We start from the raw sequence: 23469 nt of genomic DNA, 5'->3' as shown, positions 1-23469 counted from the left end.
TGTTTTGAGGTTATTTTAACTTTAAGGAACTGGTTTCCCCAAAGAACATTATCAGTAAAATCTTTAGTTGTTTCATAATATATGGGGGGAAGGGGATAATTAAGTATTATTAATAAACTATTAGATGTCCTTTTCAAGTGTAAGTGAAGAAAAGCTGACTAGCTTTAGCAATTGTGATTTGAATCCAGGATAATGCTCACATTTCAAAAGCCTTTTGGCAGTGTAATGATGTATTGATTTTAAGTGATAATTAGTACTGTATGATTGATTCGCTTATCTCTGTGAACAAATTTATAGTCTCCAATATGCTCTCCATATAACTAATTGCAGACTTTATATAAAAAGAGCCTTAAAAGTTGGAGACACTGATTTACATGGTGGCATTTTGTGGGTTGGTTATTTGATATTATTTTATTATGGTTATTAATTAAATTGTAATGGTGGTGTCTTGGTAATATTATAGGAATAAAGAAATCCTATTATTTCTCCTTCAGAAACTTTTAATTTAATTTTAAAAGAAATGAACAGCAAATTTAGAGTAGCAATTTTTATTTTCCTCTGTGTGGCTTTCTGGCAATTGTAATGAAGGTAGAGAAAGGAGATGATATTTAGGTAGCATACCTTTTGATTTTTACCCTTAAATGTCATGTGGAAATTAGTGTTTTTAATTCTAATCAAATGATGTCTCCACGTATATTAAAGGTTTCAGGCTGTAAGGAAGAAGTTTGTGACAGAATTAAAAGAACTGCGACAAAAGGAACAAAGCCCACATGTGGTACAAAGTGTCATCAGCTTAATAATGGGAATGAAATTTTTTCGAGTAAAAATGTATCCTGTAGAAGATTTTGAAGCATCATTTCAATTTATGCAGGTGATATACCTTCTAAATGACAGTAAATGGAGCAAGCCTAACAGTTCTTGCTCTTCATGACTTTTTAAAAGAAACAAAATATACGTAAATTAATGGCATCATTTTTAGTCTCTTATTCCATGTGTTGAGTTGTTGTAAGTGTAAATTAATTTTTTTTTTCCTTGAGACAGAGTCTCACTTTGTTGCCCAGGCTGGAGTGCAGTGGCATGATCTCAGCTCACTGCAACCTCCACCTTCCTGATTGAAGCAATTCTCCTGCCTCAGCCACCCGAGTAGTTGGGATTACAGGCGCCTGCCGCCAGGCCCAGCTAATTTTTTTTTTTTTTTTTTCTTTAGTAGAGACGGGATTTCACCATGTTGGCCAGGCTGGTCTCCAACTCCTCACCTCAGGTGATCTGCCCGCCTCAGCCTCCCAAAGTGCTGGGATTACAGGTGTGAGCCACCGCACCCGGCCAACTTTGTTTTTTGACTTGAAGCTGCATTGACCTTAGTTTTTTGGTAAAATGGCAGAGTGTTCACAAAATGATGTGATATTACAAATTCTTTAACCTTTCCTCTTTTGTTAATCTAAGTATATACCTCTTTCCCTTTAAGGAATGTGCTCAGTATTTCTTAGAAGTGAAAGATAAAGATATAAAACATGCACTTGCTGGTTTATTTGTGGAGATTCTTATCCCTGTGGCTGCTGTAAGTATGTTTTTTATTTTCATACCATTTGTGTGTTATACAAGAACCTTATCAACCTTATACTTTTATTTTTTGTCCTAAAAATACTTACATGACAATAAGCTGTGGCCATGGGAGGGCTCGTCTTACTTGCTCCCTATTGCTCAGAGGTCTCTTCCTTTTGTTGATCCTACAGTGTTTTAGAGATCATTTCATGTATTTTGTTTTTTGGTTGTTTCAGATGGTAGGGGAAATCCAGCTCCATCTTGGCTAGAAATGGAGATTAATTACATTCTTTTCGTTCAGATTTTATTCTAATTAAAATCTCAAAAATGAAGAAATGTTGAAAAATTGAACTGTTTTGGCTTTCATTTTTAAACATTGAATTCACTGACTTGTGACCTATGGGCTTATATGAATTGGTTTGTAGTATTCAGGTCCTACCTTTAGAGCATGTTTAGAAAAGGTGAACAGAGAATTGTTTTAAAAGTTAAGAATTTAAAATATTAACGAGAGTGATTGACGTGTTTTTTTTAAACCTGTTTTGCATTGAAGATTTTTAAAAATGGGGACACACAAAACTCATAAATTAAAGGTTTGCAAGTGGCTTATTTGAGTTGCACAGCCCCCATTTCCTCCCACCCAGTTTTTAGCCATATGAATTGGGCTCATTTTATAAAAAAGAAAACAGGCTATCATGTATAAGTCATGTCAGTTTTAGTCTTTTACTAGACATGCGCTTTGATTTCTTTTCCTGTAAGTTGTTTGAATTACTGTTTATCCCTTCCAGATGATCATTTGTACTTCACCCTTTGTTTGATCATCCTTTTTTTTTCTCCCAGATGGCTGAGATTAGGTTTTAGTTTTTAAGGCAGTTCATCAAAAGGAGTAGGTTGTAGGAAGAGAGGCAGTTGACAATGGTCCATTATCATCGTGTTGCCTGATTCTTTTATACCATATTTGCTTTTGTGTCCAGGTTTATTAGCCTGCTAGGGCAGCCGTAATAAAGTACTGCAAACTGGATAGCTTAACAACAGAAATGTATATTGTCTCATATTTATGGAGGCTAGAGTGTGAGATCAAAGTGCCAGCAGGTTGGTTCCTTCTAAGGGCTGTGAGGAGGAACCTGCTCCATGCCCCTTGCTTAGCCTCTCGTGTGCACTGAAAATCTTTTGTGTTTCTTGGCTTGTAGAAGCATGGTTCTGATACCTGCCTTCATTGTCACATGGCATTCTCCTTGAGTGTATGTCTGTGTCCAAATTTCCCCTTTTTAAAAGGACACCAGTCATGTGGATTAGGGTCTTCCCGATCCTAACTTAATTAATGTGATCTGCAATGACCTATTTCCTAATGAAGTCACCTTCTGATGTCTGTGGGGTTAGGACTTCAACATGAATTTTGGGCGGATAAGATTCAACCCATAATACTAGGCCTTTGTACATACAGCTCCTTCTGCCTGGAACATTCATGCCTCTCTAGTAACCTCCCTCCCCTCTTTCTCTGGCTGGCTTCTCTTTCTTTACTCATTTATGTATTGAGTGCTTTCTGTTTATCAGGTCTTTGTCTATGCACAAGGGAGCACAACAATGAGTATGATAGGAAAGACTCCCTAGTACCATAGATTTTAATTACTAGTGCAGAAAATAGAAAATAAACTAGTGTATAAAATAGGTAGTATGTCAGATTGTGGAGAGTAATATGAAGAAATGTAAACAGGGTAGGGGGCATAGGATTGCCAAAAGGGTGAGGGAGTTGAAATTTTTAAAAGAGTATGATTAGGGAAGACCACCACGTCGAAAGAGTTGGTAGCAATTGAGCAAAATCTAAAGGAATGAGACAGTAAGACTTCCTGTGTCTGTGGGAGGAGCTTCTCGGGCAGCAGGCCCCAGCGTAGACATCCTAAGGCAAGAAATTCTTTGATGCCTTCTAGGAACAGCAAGGAAGCGCCTAAGGCTAGGTCCCCATGCACATGGTCACAGGGTGGGAGATAAGGCCAGCAAGGTTAAATGGGAGGCTTTAGCACTATTTCTGTTAAGAGATGTTGAATGCAGCTTAGATGTTACTTCCTTGTTGAGTTTTTCCATAGGGGCCCCTTTTGAGTGCTCCAAGAGCACAGAGAATTTGCTCTCAGTGGACCTGTTATACTGTGTCCTCTTAGCCTGTATTCCCACTTTGTTCACTCAGGGCTGGGACTAGGTTTATCTTGTGTACTTAACATTTGGTCACTTGGCACATTGTAGTACTTCAGTGAGAGTCTCAGTGAATTATTAACCAATTTCAAACCTTACAGAAAGTTCTTGTAATCTTTGTATAGTTTAATCTAACATCTGTATCATTTTCTTTGTTTGCATTATCTTTTTACTAGGCTGTTAAAAATGAAGTGAATGTTCCCTGTTTGAAAAATTTTGTGGAGATGCTTTATCAGACTACTTTTGAACTGAGCTCGAGAAAGAAGCATTCATTGGTATTAAGAAACATTTCAAACCTTTTCATATTTAATTGGGATTTTTAGTAATTGATTTATGAATTCAGTGGAAATTTAAGAGAATGGTAAAATCTGAAATTGTAAAATCCCTGAAGTGCAATACAAGGGCAAGTTTTACATACATATTTTTTGCATTGCTCTATTTAAATGTTCTGTTCTTAATTTTACTAGCTCTGCATTTGTTGAGTTGTTCAGACTTCCTTCTAGGTAGTCATGCATTGCTTAATGATGGAAATATGTTCTAAGAAATGTATCGTTAGGCTATTTCATTGTGCAAACATCATTGAATGTACTTACACAAACCTAAATAGTATAGCCTACTACACACCTAGGCTATATGGTATAGCTTATTGCTCCCAGGCTACAAACCTGTACAGCATGTTACTGTACTGTGGGCAGTTGTAACAGAATAATAATTGTGTATCTAAACATGAGAAGGTACAGTAAAAATATGTTGTAACCTCAGGGGATCACTATCATAAAGTGATTTTAGCAGCTGTTTTCTGTCTAATTAACATCTTTTCTATTCAGAGATTAAAGGCATTTTTTTCTACCTGTCTATTTCACATAACTTTTACGTAGCTTGGAGAAAGTTTGGAGAATTGGTGAAATATTTGACCTTCGAAACTAGAGATACAGTTATAGTAAACATGGATGGTGCCAGGCATTGAACTAAGTACTTTGTACTTTTTTTTTTTGTCTTACTTTAAGCTTCACAACCCTATAAGATATTTGTGATTATTGTCCTCCACTTTATGTGTTTGGAAAGTGAGGCTTAGAGTACTTAATGTAGCCATCGTGAAGTTACACATTTGACAAACAGAAAGCTAACATTTTAATGCCATCTGTCATCTGATCCCAGGGACTAGTCATAACCACAAAATGGATGAGGGACTAATGGGTTGAGGGAGAACTAATAGCATATTCTAACTCAGAGAGGTATGATCAGTCAAGGAATTTTCCTCGTAGAAAGTTTACTCTTTATCTTTCTGTGTTAGATTATTCTGTGAGATTATATTTCTTATTACGAGTTGGAAAACTGCTTAAAAGATTTGTTTCCTTGCTTATGAGAATAAATGAAATATAAAATTTAAAAGTCCAGTGCTTTTCGATGAAAAATGTTAATTCTGTCTTTTCCCCATCTCCTATAGGCTTTATATCCACTAATTACCTGCCTTTTATGTGTCAGTCAGAAACAATTTTTTTTAAATAACTGGCATATTTTCCTACAGAACTGTTTGTCACATTTAAAGGTAAGATGTAATCACACTTCTGATATGTAAATACTGACACATGCATATAAATTGAACAGTGCATAATGAAACTTTTGTTACTATTGGTATACTTGAATAGCAACACTTTGCCACATTCCTTTTCTTAAACCTACTGTATTTCTTCTATAGGGAATCGTGTATAGATATGAGTAAACTTTTGATTGAAAATTTAGTTTGTCCTAATGAATGCAAAATTATTGTACATTTTTAGTGATATTTATATTATCTTAAATCTAGGAATATTTGTTAATTCTTTTAGAATTATAGAGTATTAATCTCACAAAACCTTCTAGATACTTATTTTGTCTTTTGAGAAAATCAGTAATGTTGGTTTAAGTCTGAGCAATATGAGAAAAAGCTTTGATAATACCACTAAAATCACATTTAAGTATGCCCAGCCATATCTAAAAGTTGGTACTGGATCTTCACAGATGTAAAAGCTCCTGAAGTGATTCTGACTTGAATGACAGGGTACTTGTCATTAACACTATTTGGCACATCCATATTCAGCCTCTCTTAGTCCTGAAAACAAAACTGTGAGAGATAGAAGGATCATTTTCTTCCCAGGATGCTCTGCTAGCAGGATCCTCTTTTTTTCTTTGGGTAGGAACACAATTCTGACAGTGTGGGAATATTCTTCAGCTGCATGTCATGCGAATGCTTGATTTGAATATTCTTTTGATATATACTTAGATGAGCCTATTTGAATATTTGCTTGCAAGTTATAGAAATATTGCAGACATGACATTCCATTTCCTGGTATGCCTCTAAGTTAGATATGAGACTGAAAACCTTATACTTTGAAGATAATGGAACCAAGGCAGATAGAGTAAGTGACTTGTCTCTGGGTATGCAGCTCGCTGTGCTATTGTAGGAATAGGACTGGATCTTCTTTCATATTTCAGGAATGATCCACTGGATGTTATCCTGTACGTCTTTTTCATGATTTTATGTATAATTTTCAAAACTGCCTCAGTTTCTTAGGTATACGGAATATACACTACTTTGAGAAATGTTTTTGTCTATTTTCCTTCTAGATAGACATTGATATTACTCATGTTTGGATGAGAATTTATATACCTTCTTTGACTATTTATGAAAATTCCCAGGACCAAATCATACTGATTGAACTCTTTATGTCATGCAACCAGGAAATAAATTTTATTTAATTAATTACATTATGCTTGTTTCTGTTCTTATTTTTGGTAATTTGTACAGATATAGGGACCAAAAGAGAATTGATCATTTTCCTGGATAGTACGATTTTTCATACGTTCACTAAAATATTTTTAAGATATGCATTTAAATGTTTCTGGAAGACTGCTTTGTTTCATGACAGTTTATACTTTTCTGTTGCTTGTTGGAATTTTTATATATATACGTTTCACCTAACATATTTGCAATACTTCGCAGTACCTTAACTTTTTTTTGTCTTAAGGCTTTCATTTAAATGCTCTGTTTTCTTTGAACCCTTACCTCCTGTTAAATATTTCTGGCATATTGTTCATTTTCATTAATGGCTATGTCAATCTGCCAGGCTAAAGGAGATAAGAGCCACTTAGCATGAGTATTTGGAATATAATTGTCTTGGCCATTAACCCTTAACTTACATTAAGGCTCTATTCAGCAGAAATTTTATGAATTGGCTCCTGTTTATTAAGTCTTAGATAATGTGGCTGCTCTGCATAGTTTAGGTAAGGAGTTGAGCCTTGAAGGAAAAACTATGCTAGTTATCTGTTGTAACAGTTATTTATTTTATGTATAGGGAAAATTGATCCAAGATAAAGGCCTTACCTAAACTATTTTGAGATCCATTTAATCTCTTGATACTAAAAACCTAAACAATTTGCTTTTATTAGACCTATACCTTTTTTTTTTTTTTTTTTTTTTTGAGATGAAGTCTCGCTCTGTCACCCAGGCTGGAGTGCAGTGGAATGATCTCAGCTCACTGCAGCCTTCACCTCCTGGACTCAAGTGATTCTCCTACCTCACCCTACTGAGTAGCTGGGATTACAGGCATCTGCCACCACCCCTGGCTGATTTTTGTATTTTTAGTACAGACGGGGTTTCACCATATTGGCCAGGCTGGTCACAAACTCCTGACCTCAAGTTATTCACCCGCCTCAGCCTCCCAAAGTGCTGGAATTACAGGTGTGAACTGCTGTGTCCAGCCTAGACCCATACTTCTTATGACTGGTTTTTATTACTTTTTATTGGATGCTACATCCTCTAAGTACAGAATCTCATTTGATTTTTACTGTACATGAGGCCGAAAGAAGATAAACAAGTAACCCGTGTTTCGGGAGCCAGCATGGATTTGTGTCCATATTCACATAGTTCCATAGCTCGTGCTCTTCTAGTCCACCATGTTACTTCTGAATGTAGTATAAGGAATGTTGTTGGATATAAGCACTGAATATTTTAAGAAAACATGTTAGCAATAATTTGAGGATATTAAAAAGGCATTACTCTCTAGTCATAAGAATATGATGAATTTCAAGGCACTTTATGATATTGCACAGTTTTAAAAAATTACCATACTAGTTTTTAAAGTTGATGACCATGAAAAATGAGCTTTATCCCTATATGCCCATAAATAGCTTGTGACAGAGTGTCACGTTATTTTCATTGAAAAGTTAAATCTTTAATTTTTGTCCCAAACAGAATTTGGTAGTCTCCCATTCCCATATCTATATCAATTTAGGTGCTTGTGTGAAAAGTGATTTTAAAGTTTCTGGAGAATTATTAAGAGAGATAGGTGAGTAATAAGAGTAGATATCATAGAAAATAATTTGGAGATTTTTTTCAACAATCTGTACTTACATTCATTTAAAAATTTAAAGTTGAACTGAAATACAGTGCTTTAAGAAAAATTCTAAGAAAAATTAGGTAGTTAAAACTTTGTTTTCTCTTAGTTGGAATATTATAGGTGTATCTTACATGATGCCCAAATCGTGAGATTTTTTTTTCTGTTTCTGGCCACTGTCTTGGACATTTCAAATTTCTTCTAAATAGAGACCTTGGTGAAGAGCTGTCTTGTTTTGTGCTTATTTTCATCTAACATGCATGTGCTGCATCTCATGTTTATGTTTGCTGTCTCACATTGCTTTATTTAGATGCCATCTAACAACAGTATCAGAAAACAAATAGAAACACTCCAGGTGAGTTGTGTCAACATTACAAAGAAAAATACTGCTTTATTTCCTTTAAGTGTGGCATTTGTTTTTCCTTTTCCCATTGTTGCATTGCATGTCTAATGTATTTATTCCAACCTGCTTCTAGTATTTTAAGAGAACAGTAGCACACAGCAGAAACATTCTTCAGAAGGTTTAATATCAGTGTGGCCCCAAGAAGATGAATTTAAGAAATAAAACTGATACTGAATGCTGATTCTTCACCAAAATTCACAATTTTAAAATATTCTGTTTAACATACATTATCTAGCTGTTATAAATGAAAATGTTTTAAAAATTTCCAGTGAAATTAAGGAGACAGTAGCTTAGATTTTGAATATAGTTTGTTGTTGTTGTTTTTATTTCTAATTTTTGTGGGTACATAGTAGATGTGTATATATTTATGGGATACATGAGATGTTTTGATACCAGCATGCACTGTGAAGTAAGCACACCATGGAGAATGGGTATTCATCCCCTCAAGCATTTATCCTTTGAGTTACAAACAATCCAAGTATACTCTTTAAGTTAATGGAATACAGTATTGACAAATTAATTTTTAAAACTTTATCCTATTGATTTGGGTTTGTTTTTTGTTGTTTTAATTTTTTCAGAGAGAGGGTCTTACTAGCCCAGGCTAGACTCCAATTCCTGGGTTCAAGCTGAGACTACAGGCATGCACCACCATGCCTGGCTTTACTGGTTTTGGTTTTAAACAAATCATTTTTTTAGTTCACAGTAGAAAAAAAGAGAAGAAACATTAAAATGATTGTTGCCAAAGACTATATTTGACTGACATACCAAAATTTTGTTTTATATTAAATTCATTAGATTTTTATTTGTGTAATTGTTCAAATTAGATTGAATATCTTTGTTTAAAGCTCAGTTAAATTTAGGATGATTTTATTATTCAGACATATAGCAGCATTGTAGCAGCTGAAAAAATAATAATTGATTTTTATCACTTCTCACTTTGCCTTTTTGGTCATTGTGTGAATGCCAGCTTTGTTTGAAAATCAAGTTTTTTCATGCCAGATACCTCATCACTTAAGATAATCCAAATACTTTTATATTTAATCATTCATATGAGAACAGTTTTTATGTAGAATAGGACTTAAATATTTTTAATGTATAATTTTTAATAATATTTTGAAAATACAATTTAACAATATGAAAGTGTTATTTCGTGTGTACCTAAAAACTAATGGGACTTATTTAAGACTTTTTTTTTTTAGAGCAGTTTTAGGTTCACAGTAAAATTGAGAGGAGGGTACCGAGATTTCCTGTGGGTAAATTTTCCTACCCACACTCATACCTAGCTTCCCCCGTAATCAGCATCCCCCTTCAGAGTGATACATTTGTTAAAACTGGTAAACATACATTGACACATCTTTATCACACAAAGCCCACAGCTTACATTGGAGTTTACTCTTGGTGTATTGTACATTCTATGGGTTTGGACAAATGTATAATGACATGTATCTACCATTATAGTATCATGCAGAGTATTTTCACTGCCCTAAAAATCCTTCATGCTTTGCCTATTCATCTCTCTCTACCTCCCTAACTCCTGGCTGAACTATTTTGACATCTGATATCTTATATTTAAATGATAGAAAAGAAAATTATGTTTTCTCAAAGACATTACTACAAAATGCTTGGTTGTTATATTTGTAGTATACATTATATGTTACTTTAGTTACATTAGTAACAAACATAATTGGAAATTACTGGGGGAGTATATTTGAAATTTGGGATCATTATGAATCTGGCAGTGGAGAAGAGGGATTGATACTGAGAGTCTAATGAGCACAGTAACTGATCCTCCATTTTTAATTATATCAAATCTTTATCCAAATAGATGTGCAAAAATCTAAAATGTAAATTCATAACAATCAGTACATCCTAAAACTAATCAACGGATGTATAAAGAGTTTCTCCGTAAAAAAAGGAGTTTATTAGCTACATTTCAAAATTTACAATTAAATCTCATTGCTTTATTGGTCATTTGAGAACTTTATTTTTTATAACAGCTAGAATGAAGAAGAAGTTTGCTCATCAAATTGTAATTGAAATGGAATAACTGATTCTAAATAATAATAATTTAAATAATGTCCTTATTCTAAATAAAAATTATAACACTTAATAGTCAATGAATGTTTAATACATGCCAGATACTGTTCCAAGTGCTTTACAGATATTAACTTTACCTCTGAGATAGGTACCATATGTTCTCCATTTTAGAGATGAGGAAATTGTGACTCAGAATAATATGACAATGCCCAAGGATGGAGCTTGGATTTAGTCCCTGTTTTTCCCAGTTTTTAGAGTCCACGCTCTTAACTCCCTATTCACTCATAAGGATATACACTTCATAATATTTTGCATTATTTTGTAAATGCAAATGACTGTAATACCATTTGGTGTTCTGAATTTTAACTATATATGGGCTACAAATGAATTCTGCCAAAAATGAGTGATCCTTTTTCAGTGATTATGTCAGTATTGGAGTGTGAACTGTTCATCATCAAGTAAGTTTGTGTGTATAATTTTAGAATTCTTAGAAATACTAGTATAATTTTATCTAATAAGTAAAATTTAGTAAATAAAATTTTAGTATTTGCTTTTGAAAGTATAAGAAAGGGCTCAATTTCCAAATTTATGGTTACTTTTGAGCCATATATTTACCCTATACCAAATATGTACCTGGGTATTTAAACCTATTTTAGACTGAATACAAAAAAGATCGGCTTTTAGTTGTTGACAGAGAATATGTTTGCTGTTAAGTGATTGCAAGTATTTTAATAAGTTTATTTTTATTCTCTTTTGTTTTAAAACAGAATAAAGATCCAAAAATGTCTCGAGTTGCACTGGAGTCTTTGTATAGATTATTGTGGGTTTATGTAATTAGAATAAAATGTGAAAGCAACACTGTAACTCAAAGGTGAGTATCTTTGGTTTAAAGTGCATTAAAAATAAATTCTTGTTTTTAAAAAAACACACTATTGGGAATTTTAGTAACCATTATACTTTGTGGATGGAATATGAATTCTGTCAATATATTATGAAGAATAGGAAGAATTTTTTGCTAATATGCTGTTGATATTATGATCTCGTTATGACTAGATCTTTTTCCCTGTAGTCGTCTTATGAGCATAGTGTCAGCACTTTTTCCAAAAGGCTCACGAAGTGTGGTTCCTCGTGACACACCTCTCAATATATTTGTGAAGATTATTCAGTTCATTGCTCAGGTGAGTGCTTCACCTCATAGTATGTATGTATATAAATTGTTAGAGTAATCTATTGTAATCACTTGGAGCTTTGAAATTTTTTATGCATCTAAAAACATAGTAACACAACATTGAATAAGTTTATTTCATTAATCTACACACTTGTAGATGGAAAGAAGACCCACAGGTGGAAGCACTTTTAATTGAAGAGGGATAAACAACATATCTCATAATCCTAATGTTAGTGCATTTACTAATTACCTTCTCAGTATCTTGAAGAATTTCTTAGAAAATTATTTTCATAGTCTACATTAATCTAGATTCTTAGGTACTGATAATAGATTCCACTGTAGCTAGTTAAACCCAAAGGGATCTCAAAAGGAACATAGATAGCTCAAAGAATTTATAGTAGGGCTGAAGAAATGAATTCTAGTCTGAACGACAAAGAGGAAGCTGCTACCTTGGCCAAAATAAAACAGCCGCCAGACAAGGAAGTCACCACATGTGGGTATGCTTCAGAATCATGCTGCGTCTGCTATGGTCCTCACCAGTAAAATAGATTCATTTCTCCCTGTCTTCCTCCTCCTCTTTACATATCCCAGTTCCCAAAGAGACTCACATGAGTGTATCACTTGGCAGGGTTTAAATTATATCCTCAAGCTTTTTGTTACATGGGATCCTGGGAAGTACAAGTTTAGCTTTCTAGCCTCTGCAGTAAAGGAAGGATTATTAGAGGGGGATAAATGGGTGTTAATGAGCCAATACAAGGTTTTGGTCACATTTCCTTTTGGGACATCCATCTTGGAGAAACATAGGTAAGGTTACCTCCTCAACATGGGAAAATGCTGTGATTCCAGAATATTAATTGCATTCTCTTTCATCTGAAACTGTAACAATCTAGATGATCCATAATTCAGTTATTTTTGACAGTGAAGAAATAAAGAATATTTAAATAGAATTAGTACATTGTTATTTACTAGAGTACAAAAGTAATGATAATTAGATAAGTATAAGGGTATCAGTAAGATTAATAAAAGCAAATTGTGCTTTAGATCAAGTGTTCAGAAAACTTGTGACATTAGGTTGCATCTCTTCTTTTTTTCCAGAATTGTACCCACTCCCTTGAATTAGTTACCTTCCTCCAGCACTCCACCAGAATTATAAAACTCCTTTCAAACATCAGTTAATCTTATTAGTTAACTTCCCCCCGCCCCCCGGGAGATTTCCTTCCTAAAGCCCCATTCTTCCTGACCCAGTATGAACTCTCTGCTCTCTAGGCCTGCTGCCTGGCTATTGTCTTGGGACTTCCTTTCATTGTCACCCTGGGAATTCTTTCACTTTGAATTTAATATGATTTTGGTGAATGAATGTTTAAAACTTTATTCTGTTGGTTTCAGTATTAAACAAATCATTTGATAATTAAATAATATACTTATAATCATGTATTTTGACCTTAATTCATATGTATTTTTCTTCTGTTCAGCTATGAACTTTTTAAGGGCACAAACCTGTGTTGTTGTCATTGTATATTATATTTATAATTCTCAGCATGATACCTAACACATAGTAGCAAGTTATAAGGATTTTTTTTTTTTTTTAAGGAACGCTTGGATTTTGCAATGAAAGAAATAATATTTGATCTTCTCAGTGTTGGAAAATCTACTAAAACTTTCACCATTAATCCAGAGGTAAAAAAAATTATAATGTAATAATATAAAATCCTATATATTTTTTTTAAGAGCATGATTTCTGGAATCAGAACTCTTAGGTTCAAATCCCAGCTCTACTTCTAATAGTAGCTGTGATCCAGGACAAGTTACTTAACCTTTCTAATAGCTGGCCGAATGGTTTAATAATAGTTTTTGTTTGTTTGTTTGTTTGTTTGTTTGTTTGAGACAGAGTTTTGCTCTTGTTGCCCAGGCTGGAGTGAAATAATGGTGTTTAAGCATGGTAGAAAATAATAAAGAGGCCGGGCGCGGTGGCTCATGCCTGTAATCCCAGCACTTTGAGAGGCCGAGGCGGGCAGGTCACCTGAGGCCGGGAGTTTGAGACCAGCCTGACCAACACAGAGAAACCCCGTCTCTCCTAAAAATACAAAATTAGCCGGGAGTGGTGGCACATGCCTGTAATCCCAGCTACTAGGGAGGCTGAGGCAGGAGAATTGCTTGAACCTGGGAGGCAGAGGTTGTGGTGAGTCGAGATCACGCCATTGCACTCCAGCCTGGGCAATAAGAGCGAAACTCTGTCTCAAAAAAATGAATAAAGAAAGGAAAATTTTATCAGGTTAGTCAGCTCAGCTGGCTCCTGGAAGTTATAACGTGCCCAGGTTTTTTTTGTTGGTTTTTGTTTTTTTTTTTTTTACTTCACATTATTTATATTTAAGGTGTTCTTCAATAAATCTCATTCATTCAACATTTATTGAGCACCTGAAATGTGCCAGGCACTGTTCAAGGTGTTATAGAAAAAACAAAAATTCATTTCCCCCATGCCAAAAAAAATCAACATTAAAAAAGTGAATGTTATGTCCTGCTTCCATGGTCTCATTATTCACTAGTAAACTCTAATTCATTCTTTAGACATTAGATTTTCAGGATTTTTCAAAATATTTCATAAATTAATTCTTTATTAGAATCTAATTACATTTGAGAATATAAAAAGGCAAAATAGGTGTTATCTGTTTTTTTTCTTATTTATTTTAAATTAGTATCTTGATCCTATACATAGTCAAATCCTAAGGTATGTGTTTATATGGTTAACAAATGAGTTGGAAAGGTAATGCAGCTTTTCATTTGTAATATTTTTAAGATAGTTTAATAATTATTTCCAGATTTTGGAAGTGGGCAAACATGATTGTTTGTATAGCTGACATACTTAACATGTTGGGGGTACATGTATCCCAGTGGGTGTAGAAGGTAGTTCACTGGAATACAGGAAGAAAATAAAGCTCTTATTTATATATTTCTTGGTTTCTACCAACAAAAATGGTTTCCAGCAACAAAAATTATGAAACAAAAGATATTTTCTTGAACATCCATTTTAAGAAAATATTCACTCCATTGAATAAATTTATTTCTGAAAGTAAGTTTTTTTCTTACTGAAGTTCTCATACTAGGAGTAAAAAAAATCAGTTCTGCTGGGTTTTTTTCTGTGGGGGTGGTGGTTGTTATTTATTAGGTTTACTTCGTTAGGATTATCTTGGATCTGTATTTTCTTTTCTTGGATCTGTATTTTCTTTTCAAGGACTTTTGTAAGAGCTCGTTTAGTTAAAGCTAGATAAAATTATCCATTAGCCCATTTAATCAAATACATGCAAATTGCAATACACTGGAAGAATGTATAAGTGAAGCTACATTGTGGAGCTTTTCTGCGTCTTTCAAGGTGTCGTCTTTGACTATGTGACGTGTGACTGTCTGATACTTAGACTAAGGGAGGGCACCAGTACTATGTCATATATAAAGAAGAGTGAAGCTTAAACTTTTAATCTTACTTAGATAAGATATATATATATTTAAATAAGAGCTTTATTTTCTTCCCATATTCCATTGAACTACCTTGCACACCCACTGGGATGTGTGTACCCCACTTGAGAGACCACTGGTGTAGATCAGAGATAATGACAGCTTGGGCTTGGATCGTAGTGGTGCAGACAGAGGAGCATTCACTGAGAAAAAAACATTAAGAAGGAATCAAATCTGGGGGCAAGGTCATGCATTTGATTTGAACATGTCTAACCTGAGGCATCCAGGTAGAGGCATCCAAGTAAGAGATGTCAGATGGGTCTGAGGGTCTGAGTTCAGAGAGAGGCCAGGCTTAAAATTTGTGGGTGATCTGGTATGGGTGGTAAATGAAGCCATGTAAGTATATGCAGTTGCTTTGGGAGGTAATACATGATAATAGGAGAAGGCAGCCTAGGAGAACGTTGCCTTGAAGCAGTCTAATATTTAATACCCAGGTCAGGGAGGCCAAACCTGAAATGCAGATAAAGGTGACACAGCCAGAAGTGGAACATAGATACCAAAGGAAGGGAGTGTTTCAGGAGAGAAAGGGTACTTGACCTTGTCCATGTTGCTGGAAAATCAAGTAGCATACTATAAATAGGCCCACTGTTTTGAGCAATATGGTAACTGATGAGTGAGAATGGCTTCAGGGAAGTAATTGGGGAAAGTTTCTTCCATTAAGATAGCAGTATACTTAAGAGAAATGGGATATATTCAGTTGAAAGGAAAATGTTGAAGATGCAAGAAAGAAAAGGTGTATGTAATTGGTGCTGTAATGTTTCCAAACATGCAAGAACAGATGGGATTCCAACAACTAGGAAGACTGTCACTCCCTCACTATACCAAGAGCAAAAGGGAGGGAGAAGAGGTGCAGGTATAACTAGATTAGTGTGATTTGTAATGAGAGATTGAGGAAAGTTGGTGATTTTTTTTCTTCTGTAAAGTAGAAGACAAGTCATTTGCCTAGAAAGGGGAGGGGACGGGACCATAGGAGGATAGGAGAGTTGAGGAAGAGGATTGCTATAAGCCTTAGAGACAATAAGGAAGCTGGTCGACCTCAGAAGTGAGTGAGTGGCATTTGGGAATTTGATATTAAAGCAAATTCTAATGCCTGGGCTAGTTAAAAATGTTGGACAGAAAGGTTAGTGTTCCTTCTATCTTCCTTCCTTCCACCCCCCAACTCTGATGTTACTGATGAAATATTTCTAACATGCAAAAACCGTAATTTATGATACTCATCTCTTCCTTTTGAATTTTTTTCCTTTGAAGAGAATGAACATAGGCCTCAGAGTCTTCCTTGTAATAGCAGACAGTTTGCAGCAGAAAGATGGTGAACCACCCATGCCAACAACAGGAGTTATTCTTCCCTCAGGAAATACTCTTCGTGTAAAGAAAATATTTCTCAATAAAACCTTGACAGATGAAGAAGCAAAAGTCATAGGTTAGTTTAACTGAAATTAAATAAGTTGCTTTGTAATGCAGTTTCATATTCTTTTATAAAAGTCTGATCAAATATAAAATGTATATAAATTTGCCTAATACGGTTTCTCTAGTATATACAGCTGTACAAAATGAATATTTCTGTTTTTTTTTTTTTTTTTTTGAGACAGAGTCTCACTCTGTTGCCCAGGCTGGAGGGCGTGGTGCAATCTTGGCTGACTGTAAGCTCTACCTCCTGAGTTCAAGTGATTTTCATGCCTCAGCCTCCCAAGTCGCTGGGACCACAGGCGTGCATCACCACGCCTGGCTAATTTTTGTATTTTTAGTAGAGATGGGGGTTTGCCACGTTGGCCAGGCTGGTCTTGAACTCCTGACCCCAAGTGATTTTACTTGCCTCAGCCTCCCAAAGTGCTGGGATTACAGACGTGAGCCACCGTGCTCAGCCCACAATGAATACGTTTTTTTGGTAATAGTCATGAGTCTTCATGTTAAGAGTTTTCCAGTTAAATCTTTATCACAGGATCCTATTCACTGCATTCTGTCCTTTCTTCAACTTAATTTTAGTCCTCTGCATAATTTTCACATAATTTCTCCAATTAGTCCAGTATACTGAAGCTGATCATCAGGGAGAAGAATATGTCACAGTTGAAACCCCTTTTGTGGCAACAATAAGCTAATATATCATTTAAAGATTAATAGGCTTTTATTACAGAAAGTAAGTATTCTTTATCTAATTTCAGATATTTTATAACTGAAGTTTTTTCCCCTAGGAATGTCACTTTACTATCCTCAAGTAAGAAAAGCATTAGATAGCATCCTCAGACATTTGGACAAAGAAGTTGGGAGACCAATGTGTATGACCAGTGTGCAGATGTCTAATAAGGAGCCTGAAGACATGATTACGTATGTAGTAAATTATGTTCCTTCATTGCTATTTCAGTTTTCCTAAGACAGTATGGATGGTTCTTGCTTACCTGTCTCCTTCCTTTGTCTTTGGAGTTCTTCCATGTTTCTATCTGTTGCAGTTTTCAATACAGTGATTCCTTCCACGCACTCAGTTTTATTCTTTAAAGTGCTGTCAAACTGGTATAGATAGCAAAACTCACTCTAGATCCCAGTCAGGTGTGTTGTCAGTGACAAGGCCCTACACTTACTCCGTGAGCAAAATATGAATCCTAGGTACCCCGGATGTATGTGGGCATGATTGGTTTATTATGTCAAATAAATGCTTTTACTGCCAAAGCCCTAGTTTAAAAAAAAAAAAAAAAAAATCCTGAAAATCTGAACTCTGATTATTTTTGACTCCTAGGAACTAAGGGGTATAGAGAGGAATAACATATGAACAGTTTTTTTCAAAACACTACCTCATCCCACCCCACCCCTAGGGCCTTGTCATTATTTGTCATCTCTGCATCTTTTTTTCTTATTGTTAGGGACTTCCTCCTCAGGAAACTGTATGTTGTGGCAATAACTTATTTTATTTGCTAGAAAACATCTACATATTCTCTGTAAGGGAGGAGATTCTTCTGGATATTAATATTTGCATTATAGGTCTTAGAATACCAAATTTGATATTTAATCTCTAAATGTATTTAATATACAATTATTATGTACTACTATATGCTAATATCTCTGAGAGTTTCTTTAATGTGAAGTTTTTTGCCAATGTTACTTCCTCTGGGAAATCTTGTTTTTCACCACAACCACTTCCCACATTTAGTCAGTAAGTTTTTGCTTTCACCCAGTTCCTCTGATACCTATATAGTGTATTTCTTCTGTAACTCCATTAACTTTCTATTCTATTTCAGTGTGCTTTAATTTAGGATCTTTGAGATAGAGAGCACCCTCTCAGTGACTAGGAGAAAAGCAAGATAGCAATAAAGATTTTATTACTTACAGGTGGGTGGGGGACACTGCACATGTGGAGGCCACACTCATGGAGGTCAGGAAGCATGTGTAGAGAGAGAGAGAAAGAGGCCCATGGGCCAATGCCTTTTTTGGGTTGAGGGTGTTATCCAAACAGTTGCCTATGGGGAATTCTAATTGGTGGATTGAAAGCAAGCAGCCATGAGTTCAGGAGGTCATGCTGTGCCTGAGAGGTGGTCACTGCAGCACATCTGCATAGTCCATGTGGGGTATGCAGGTCAGTGGGGCCAGTCAAGTAGCCTGCATCTAGGTATCCGTATGGAGGTGATTACCAGGAAGAAGTTGTGTAAGACAGATACCTGAATCAACCACATTAAAGAACTGGGGGATGGAGTGGGGTGTAGAACTGGGAACTGTCTCAAGGATGACTGAGCCCTATTTCTGGTATGAGAAAATCAAACTTATATTTAAAATGGGTGCCAAAGCAACATAAAATTATAAGAACACACTACACAGTGATGTTACTTTTTCTTTCTTTGTGGTACTTCCTCTTTGTTAGCCAATACCCTCTTTTGATTATCTATTTTTGTAAAATGTCATGTGGGTTATCCTGGGAGACCAGGAGGCAACACCATTGCACACTTTGCTGTCTGTGTATGAACTGAATAACAGTTGCACCTTGACCAATCACTGACAGCCTTGATGGAAAATGACAGTGATTATGATGTGCGTGGTGCTTTATGGACCAAAGAACCAAAGCAAAGTTTGTTTATGCCATTACTTAATGTATGGTAGCTTAAATTTGAACTGCCTTTTTGGGGACTGGTATTATTTAACTAAAGTGTGGTAACTGAAATTCATGCATTTTGAAACCATGTAAAAAGAGGACTGACTATATGAAATCTCTAAAAGGAGGTAGTGAGTCCATTGCCACTATAACAAATACCCAAGGCCGGGCACGGTGACTCATGCCTGTAATCCCAGCACTTTGGGAGGCCGAGGCTTATGTATCACCTGAGGTCAGGAGTTCAAGACCAGCCTGACCAACATGGTGGAACCCCATCTGTACTAAAAATACAAAAAGTTAGCTGGGCGTGGTGGCAGGCGCCTGTAATCCCAGCTACTTGGGAGGCTGAGGCAGGAGAATCGCCTGAACCTGGGAGGCGGAGGTTACAGTGAGCTGAGATCACGCCATTGCACTCAAGTCTGGGCAACAAGAGCAAAACTCCATCTCAAAAAAAAAATAAAAAATAAAATTAAAACCCAAAACACTGAGAATATCCAAATTCTTTTACATAAGGATTATTTTATTAGGCCAACTGAAGAACAATTTAGATGAAAGAAATTTAAAAGACCTTACCTTCAAATACAGACCAAAATAAAAACCAGTATATTAAGAGGTTAGACATTTAAAATAAATAAAATTATTGAATAACTAGAAGAAAATATAGTAAAATTAAATTGTATTAAGCCTCTAGAGGTACCAGGATTTTCAAAAACTTGGCTCATTTTATTACATTAAATTTTAAGTATGTGTATTTATGTGTGTGTGTCACATACAGGACAAGAACAAACAATATAAACACCTATGTATGAGATGAATGTTTCTAAGACCTTTGTTAGTGGAAGATATTAAGTGAAAACGATGTGGCTAATTTTATAGGCCCCCCCCAAAATAACCAGTATTTAGTTATTTAATGATATCAATGTTATTTATTATTTTAATATTATTTATGGGAGGCTAAATATTAAATATTTAATCATCTTAAATATTAATAAGATTAATTATAATCTGTTTAAATATTTGTCATGTAATAATGGTTGTAATGCTTGTTGTCTAGTTACTGAAAACCTTTTTGTTTGCTGGTTTTATTTTGAATTATTTCTGTATTCTTTTGTCCATATATAGACTAATAATTATCTACAGGATTTATGTGTATTTTTTTAATATTAAATACATTAAACTTTAGGGGAGGGCTCCCACTTTCTGTAGTTATTTTTCCAAGTTTGATTTCATTGTCTAGCATATGTAATATGTTTCTTATTAAATCCTGTTGTATTTTTCAGGGGGGAAAGAAAACCCAAGATTGATTTGTTTAGAACTTGTATTGCTGCGATTCCAAGGTTGATTCCTGACGGTATGAGTAGAACTGACCTGATTGAATTGTTAGCAAGGTAAATGAGAATTACTGTGTGCTATGTTAGGTTTTATGTCTTCTGCTCCTTTATATTTCTAATATACCTTTGTTACTGTTATCACTAAAAAGGCGATGATAAAGACATTTCTAATCCTTTGTCTGATTTACTTTCTAAGCTTCCATTTTGTCTTTTTTTGTTGTTGTTAAACACATTTTCCTCACTAATTTTTAACTTCTCAAATTCTTCTAGCTTCCCCCCACAAATCCTATCTTTCAGTTCCCTATTTTTCCATCTAGTATCCTTTCCTGGGATTTCTGTAACACATTATCCCTTAACATATGGGCATTATCAGTGTATGGTAATTCCCAGGTAGGCAATTAATTATTGTGTTTACTCTTACAGTCATTTCTTTAGTATCTCTAGTGGTAATCAGGTCTCATTTGTGCTTTTTTTTTCCCCCTATGGCAGAACTGTGGCATTTAAATTTTTCTCTCTCTTTTATTAGGCATGTCATAGCTCTGTAAAATGAGTAAATAACCTGACAACCAAACTTAAATACTAGCTCCTAATTCTAAGTTGAGGCGATAGCCTGTTGAAAAACTGCTTTGCTGATGTAGTTAGGGATTCCCTAGATAAGGGATCAGCACATTTTTCTGGAAAGTACCAGATAGTATTTTAGGGTTTTGCAGATCATTATGATCCTTGTAATGGGTCCAATTATACAGTTTGATAGAAGTAAGACCTAGTGTTCAGTAGATCAGTAGAGTGACTGTAGTTTACAATAATCTGTTGTACATTCCAAAATAGCTAGAAAAGAATAATTTAAAGGTTTCTAACATAAAGAAAAGACAAGTATTTATGGTGATAGATATCCTCATTACTCTGATTTGATCTTTACAAATTATTTGAATGCATTAGATTATCACATCTACCACAGAAGTATATGCAACTGTTGTGTATCAATAAAACAAGCAAACACATACTCATCTCTGCCATTATAGTACAAAAGCAGCCATAGACAATAGAGTGCACATGACTGCATTCCAATAAGCATCTGGCTGGATTTAGCCCTTGAGCCACAGTTTGCCAGCCCCTGTCCTAGATGAAAAAAACAAATACAATGACTATAGCAGAGCAGCAATATTTGACTATGTTGAAAGGTGTTTACTTGTTGCTGGGCATTTATCACTTAGGTGTAAGTTAAATTCATAATAAATAGACAATTAATAGACTGTTCCAGCAATCCTTTCTCCCCACTTTCCTAGCTTTTCACACACCCTGGCACTACCTTATCCTCAACTATTGCCTGTTGTGATCAGAGATTTTATGTCTCCTGTGATTATTGTGAAAGAAAGGGGTTACTTTGCATTATATAAATTTGTTCCCTTCGCACAGTCTCCTAAATTTTTTGTGAATTAGATTGCAGAGTTACAAAGTTCTTCATGCCAGCATTGGAAATAAGAAACATTAATTATTTATGACACTGTTCCTTGGGAGAGCAGTAAACAACTATGGTTCAATTCTGCTCTTACTCCTCCTATTTCAACATAACTCATCTACATCTTTGTGGTTGTTGAGCCACAAGAGTAGATCTCCCATCTTTTCCACCAAAATGAAACTGTAACTATGAGGGCCAGGGATGGGACAGCCTAGTAAAAGAGCAGACAGCTGAATAGTGAATGACAATTTGCTTTGCTGTTCACTTTGCTTCTTTCTCCTATGATATTTGTTTACTAATAATTTACCTCAATGGAAAGGAAGATCCCAGGGTCTGTTCTATTCTCTCCTCTCTTCTTATCATTTGGAATTGTGCTGTCTAAATCTTATTTACTTTACCATAAAGGAAGCAAACAAACAAAATGAAGATGCATTGTAAATTTGCAGACCTGTATCCTGTCCCTAAGGAAAGTTAATTAATTCCCCTGCCTTTAATTAACCAAGCTTTATTGTTATTCTGCTCTGTACAATGAGCAGTTAACTCACACATGTATACCCTGTATCACACAGATAGGAGTAAGATAGATGTTTACGTATTCATGGATTTAAGGAATGTTGAAATAACCTTTAAAGTCAGCATCATTGAGGACTGTCACTCTCTTCTCCCATATTGTATCTCCTGGTGCCACTATTAGAGACAGAATACTGGGCTAGAGATGCTTCATTTGACCCTGTTTATTTCTCATGTGCTGATGGAACTGCTGCTGCTTTGTTGCTTACTCCTCAGTCTGTCTAGCTGTAATACATCTTCTCTTTAGTCTCATTGTCAGTTGAAAGTTGGCTTCGTGATGACTAGAACTGAGTTCAGCAGGGTGAATACTTATATCTCCTTTCTCCTAAACCACACAACTTTCTGCCTCTATCGTGGATAACTCCATTTTTCCAGCTTCCCAAGCATGTAATTGTGTTTAATATTACGTACTTACCTTATTCATTCAGACTATTTCTAACTCTGGTACATTTGTCTTTGTAGTCAGTTACTAACATAATTCTCTTCAGACCCAAATCAGAAACTCTTTATTCATATAATATTATTATATAATAGTGGCTCCCACTACTGTAGCAATTTTTTTAAAAAATTTCTTGTTTATCATTCTCTTTTATGTTATGGTAAACTTCTGTAACTAAAATTATATTCAAAGCCCCATATTGTTTTGATGTATTTAAAAGCAGATTGTATATAGCATCTCCTAATTTGTTTAGACTTAAGCTCTCTTTAGGAACTTATGTGCTGAGTCAACACATTTTGTTTTCTTTTTTTTTTTTTGAGATGGTGTCTTGCTCTGTTGCCCAGGCTGGAGTGCAGTGGCACAATCTCGGCTCATTGCAAC

The 23469-nt window shown here is 35.1% G+C and overlaps 1 protein-coding gene across 18 annotated transcripts in view; it reads left to right on the top strand.

Annotated features, from left to right (window-relative positions):
• Nucleotides 1-23469, top strand: part of FRYL (FRY like transcription coactivator) — a 276985-nt gene that overhangs the window by 167229 nt on the left and 86287 nt on the right. For 10 of the 18 annotated variants that reach the window (XM_054553891.2, XM_054553890.2, XM_063723404.1 and 7 more), the window contains 11 exons: nucleotides 703-871; nucleotides 1466-1558; nucleotides 3903-4001; nucleotides 5174-5275; nucleotides 8413-8457; nucleotides 11310-11413; nucleotides 11612-11720; nucleotides 13301-13387; nucleotides 16466-16637; nucleotides 17407-17539; nucleotides 20570-20677. In XM_054553891.2, coding sequence (XP_054409866.2) covers nucleotides 703-871; nucleotides 1466-1558; nucleotides 3903-4001; nucleotides 5174-5275; nucleotides 8413-8457; nucleotides 11310-11413; nucleotides 11612-11720; nucleotides 13301-13387; nucleotides 16466-16637; nucleotides 17407-17539; nucleotides 20570-20677 — 1221 coding nt within the window. The remainder of the gene's footprint in view (nucleotides 1-702; nucleotides 872-1465; nucleotides 1559-3902; nucleotides 4002-5173; nucleotides 5276-8412; nucleotides 8458-11309; nucleotides 11414-11611; nucleotides 11721-13300; nucleotides 13388-16465; nucleotides 16638-17406; nucleotides 17540-20569; nucleotides 20678-23469) is intronic. The other 8 variants (XM_063723410.1, XM_063723409.1, XM_054553895.2 and 5 more) reach the window with 1 other exon arrangement.

Source organism: Pongo abelii, chromosome 3, assembly GCF_028885655.2.
Source record: "Pongo abelii isolate AG06213 chromosome 3, NHGRI_mPonAbe1-v2.0_pri, whole genome shotgun sequence".
In the NCBI taxonomy this organism is placed as follows: Eukaryota; Metazoa; Chordata; class Mammalia; order Primates; family Hominidae; genus Pongo; species Pongo abelii.
The sequence above is the reverse complement of the archived record's forward strand: the minus strand, read 5'-3'. Positions and strand labels throughout refer to the sequence as shown.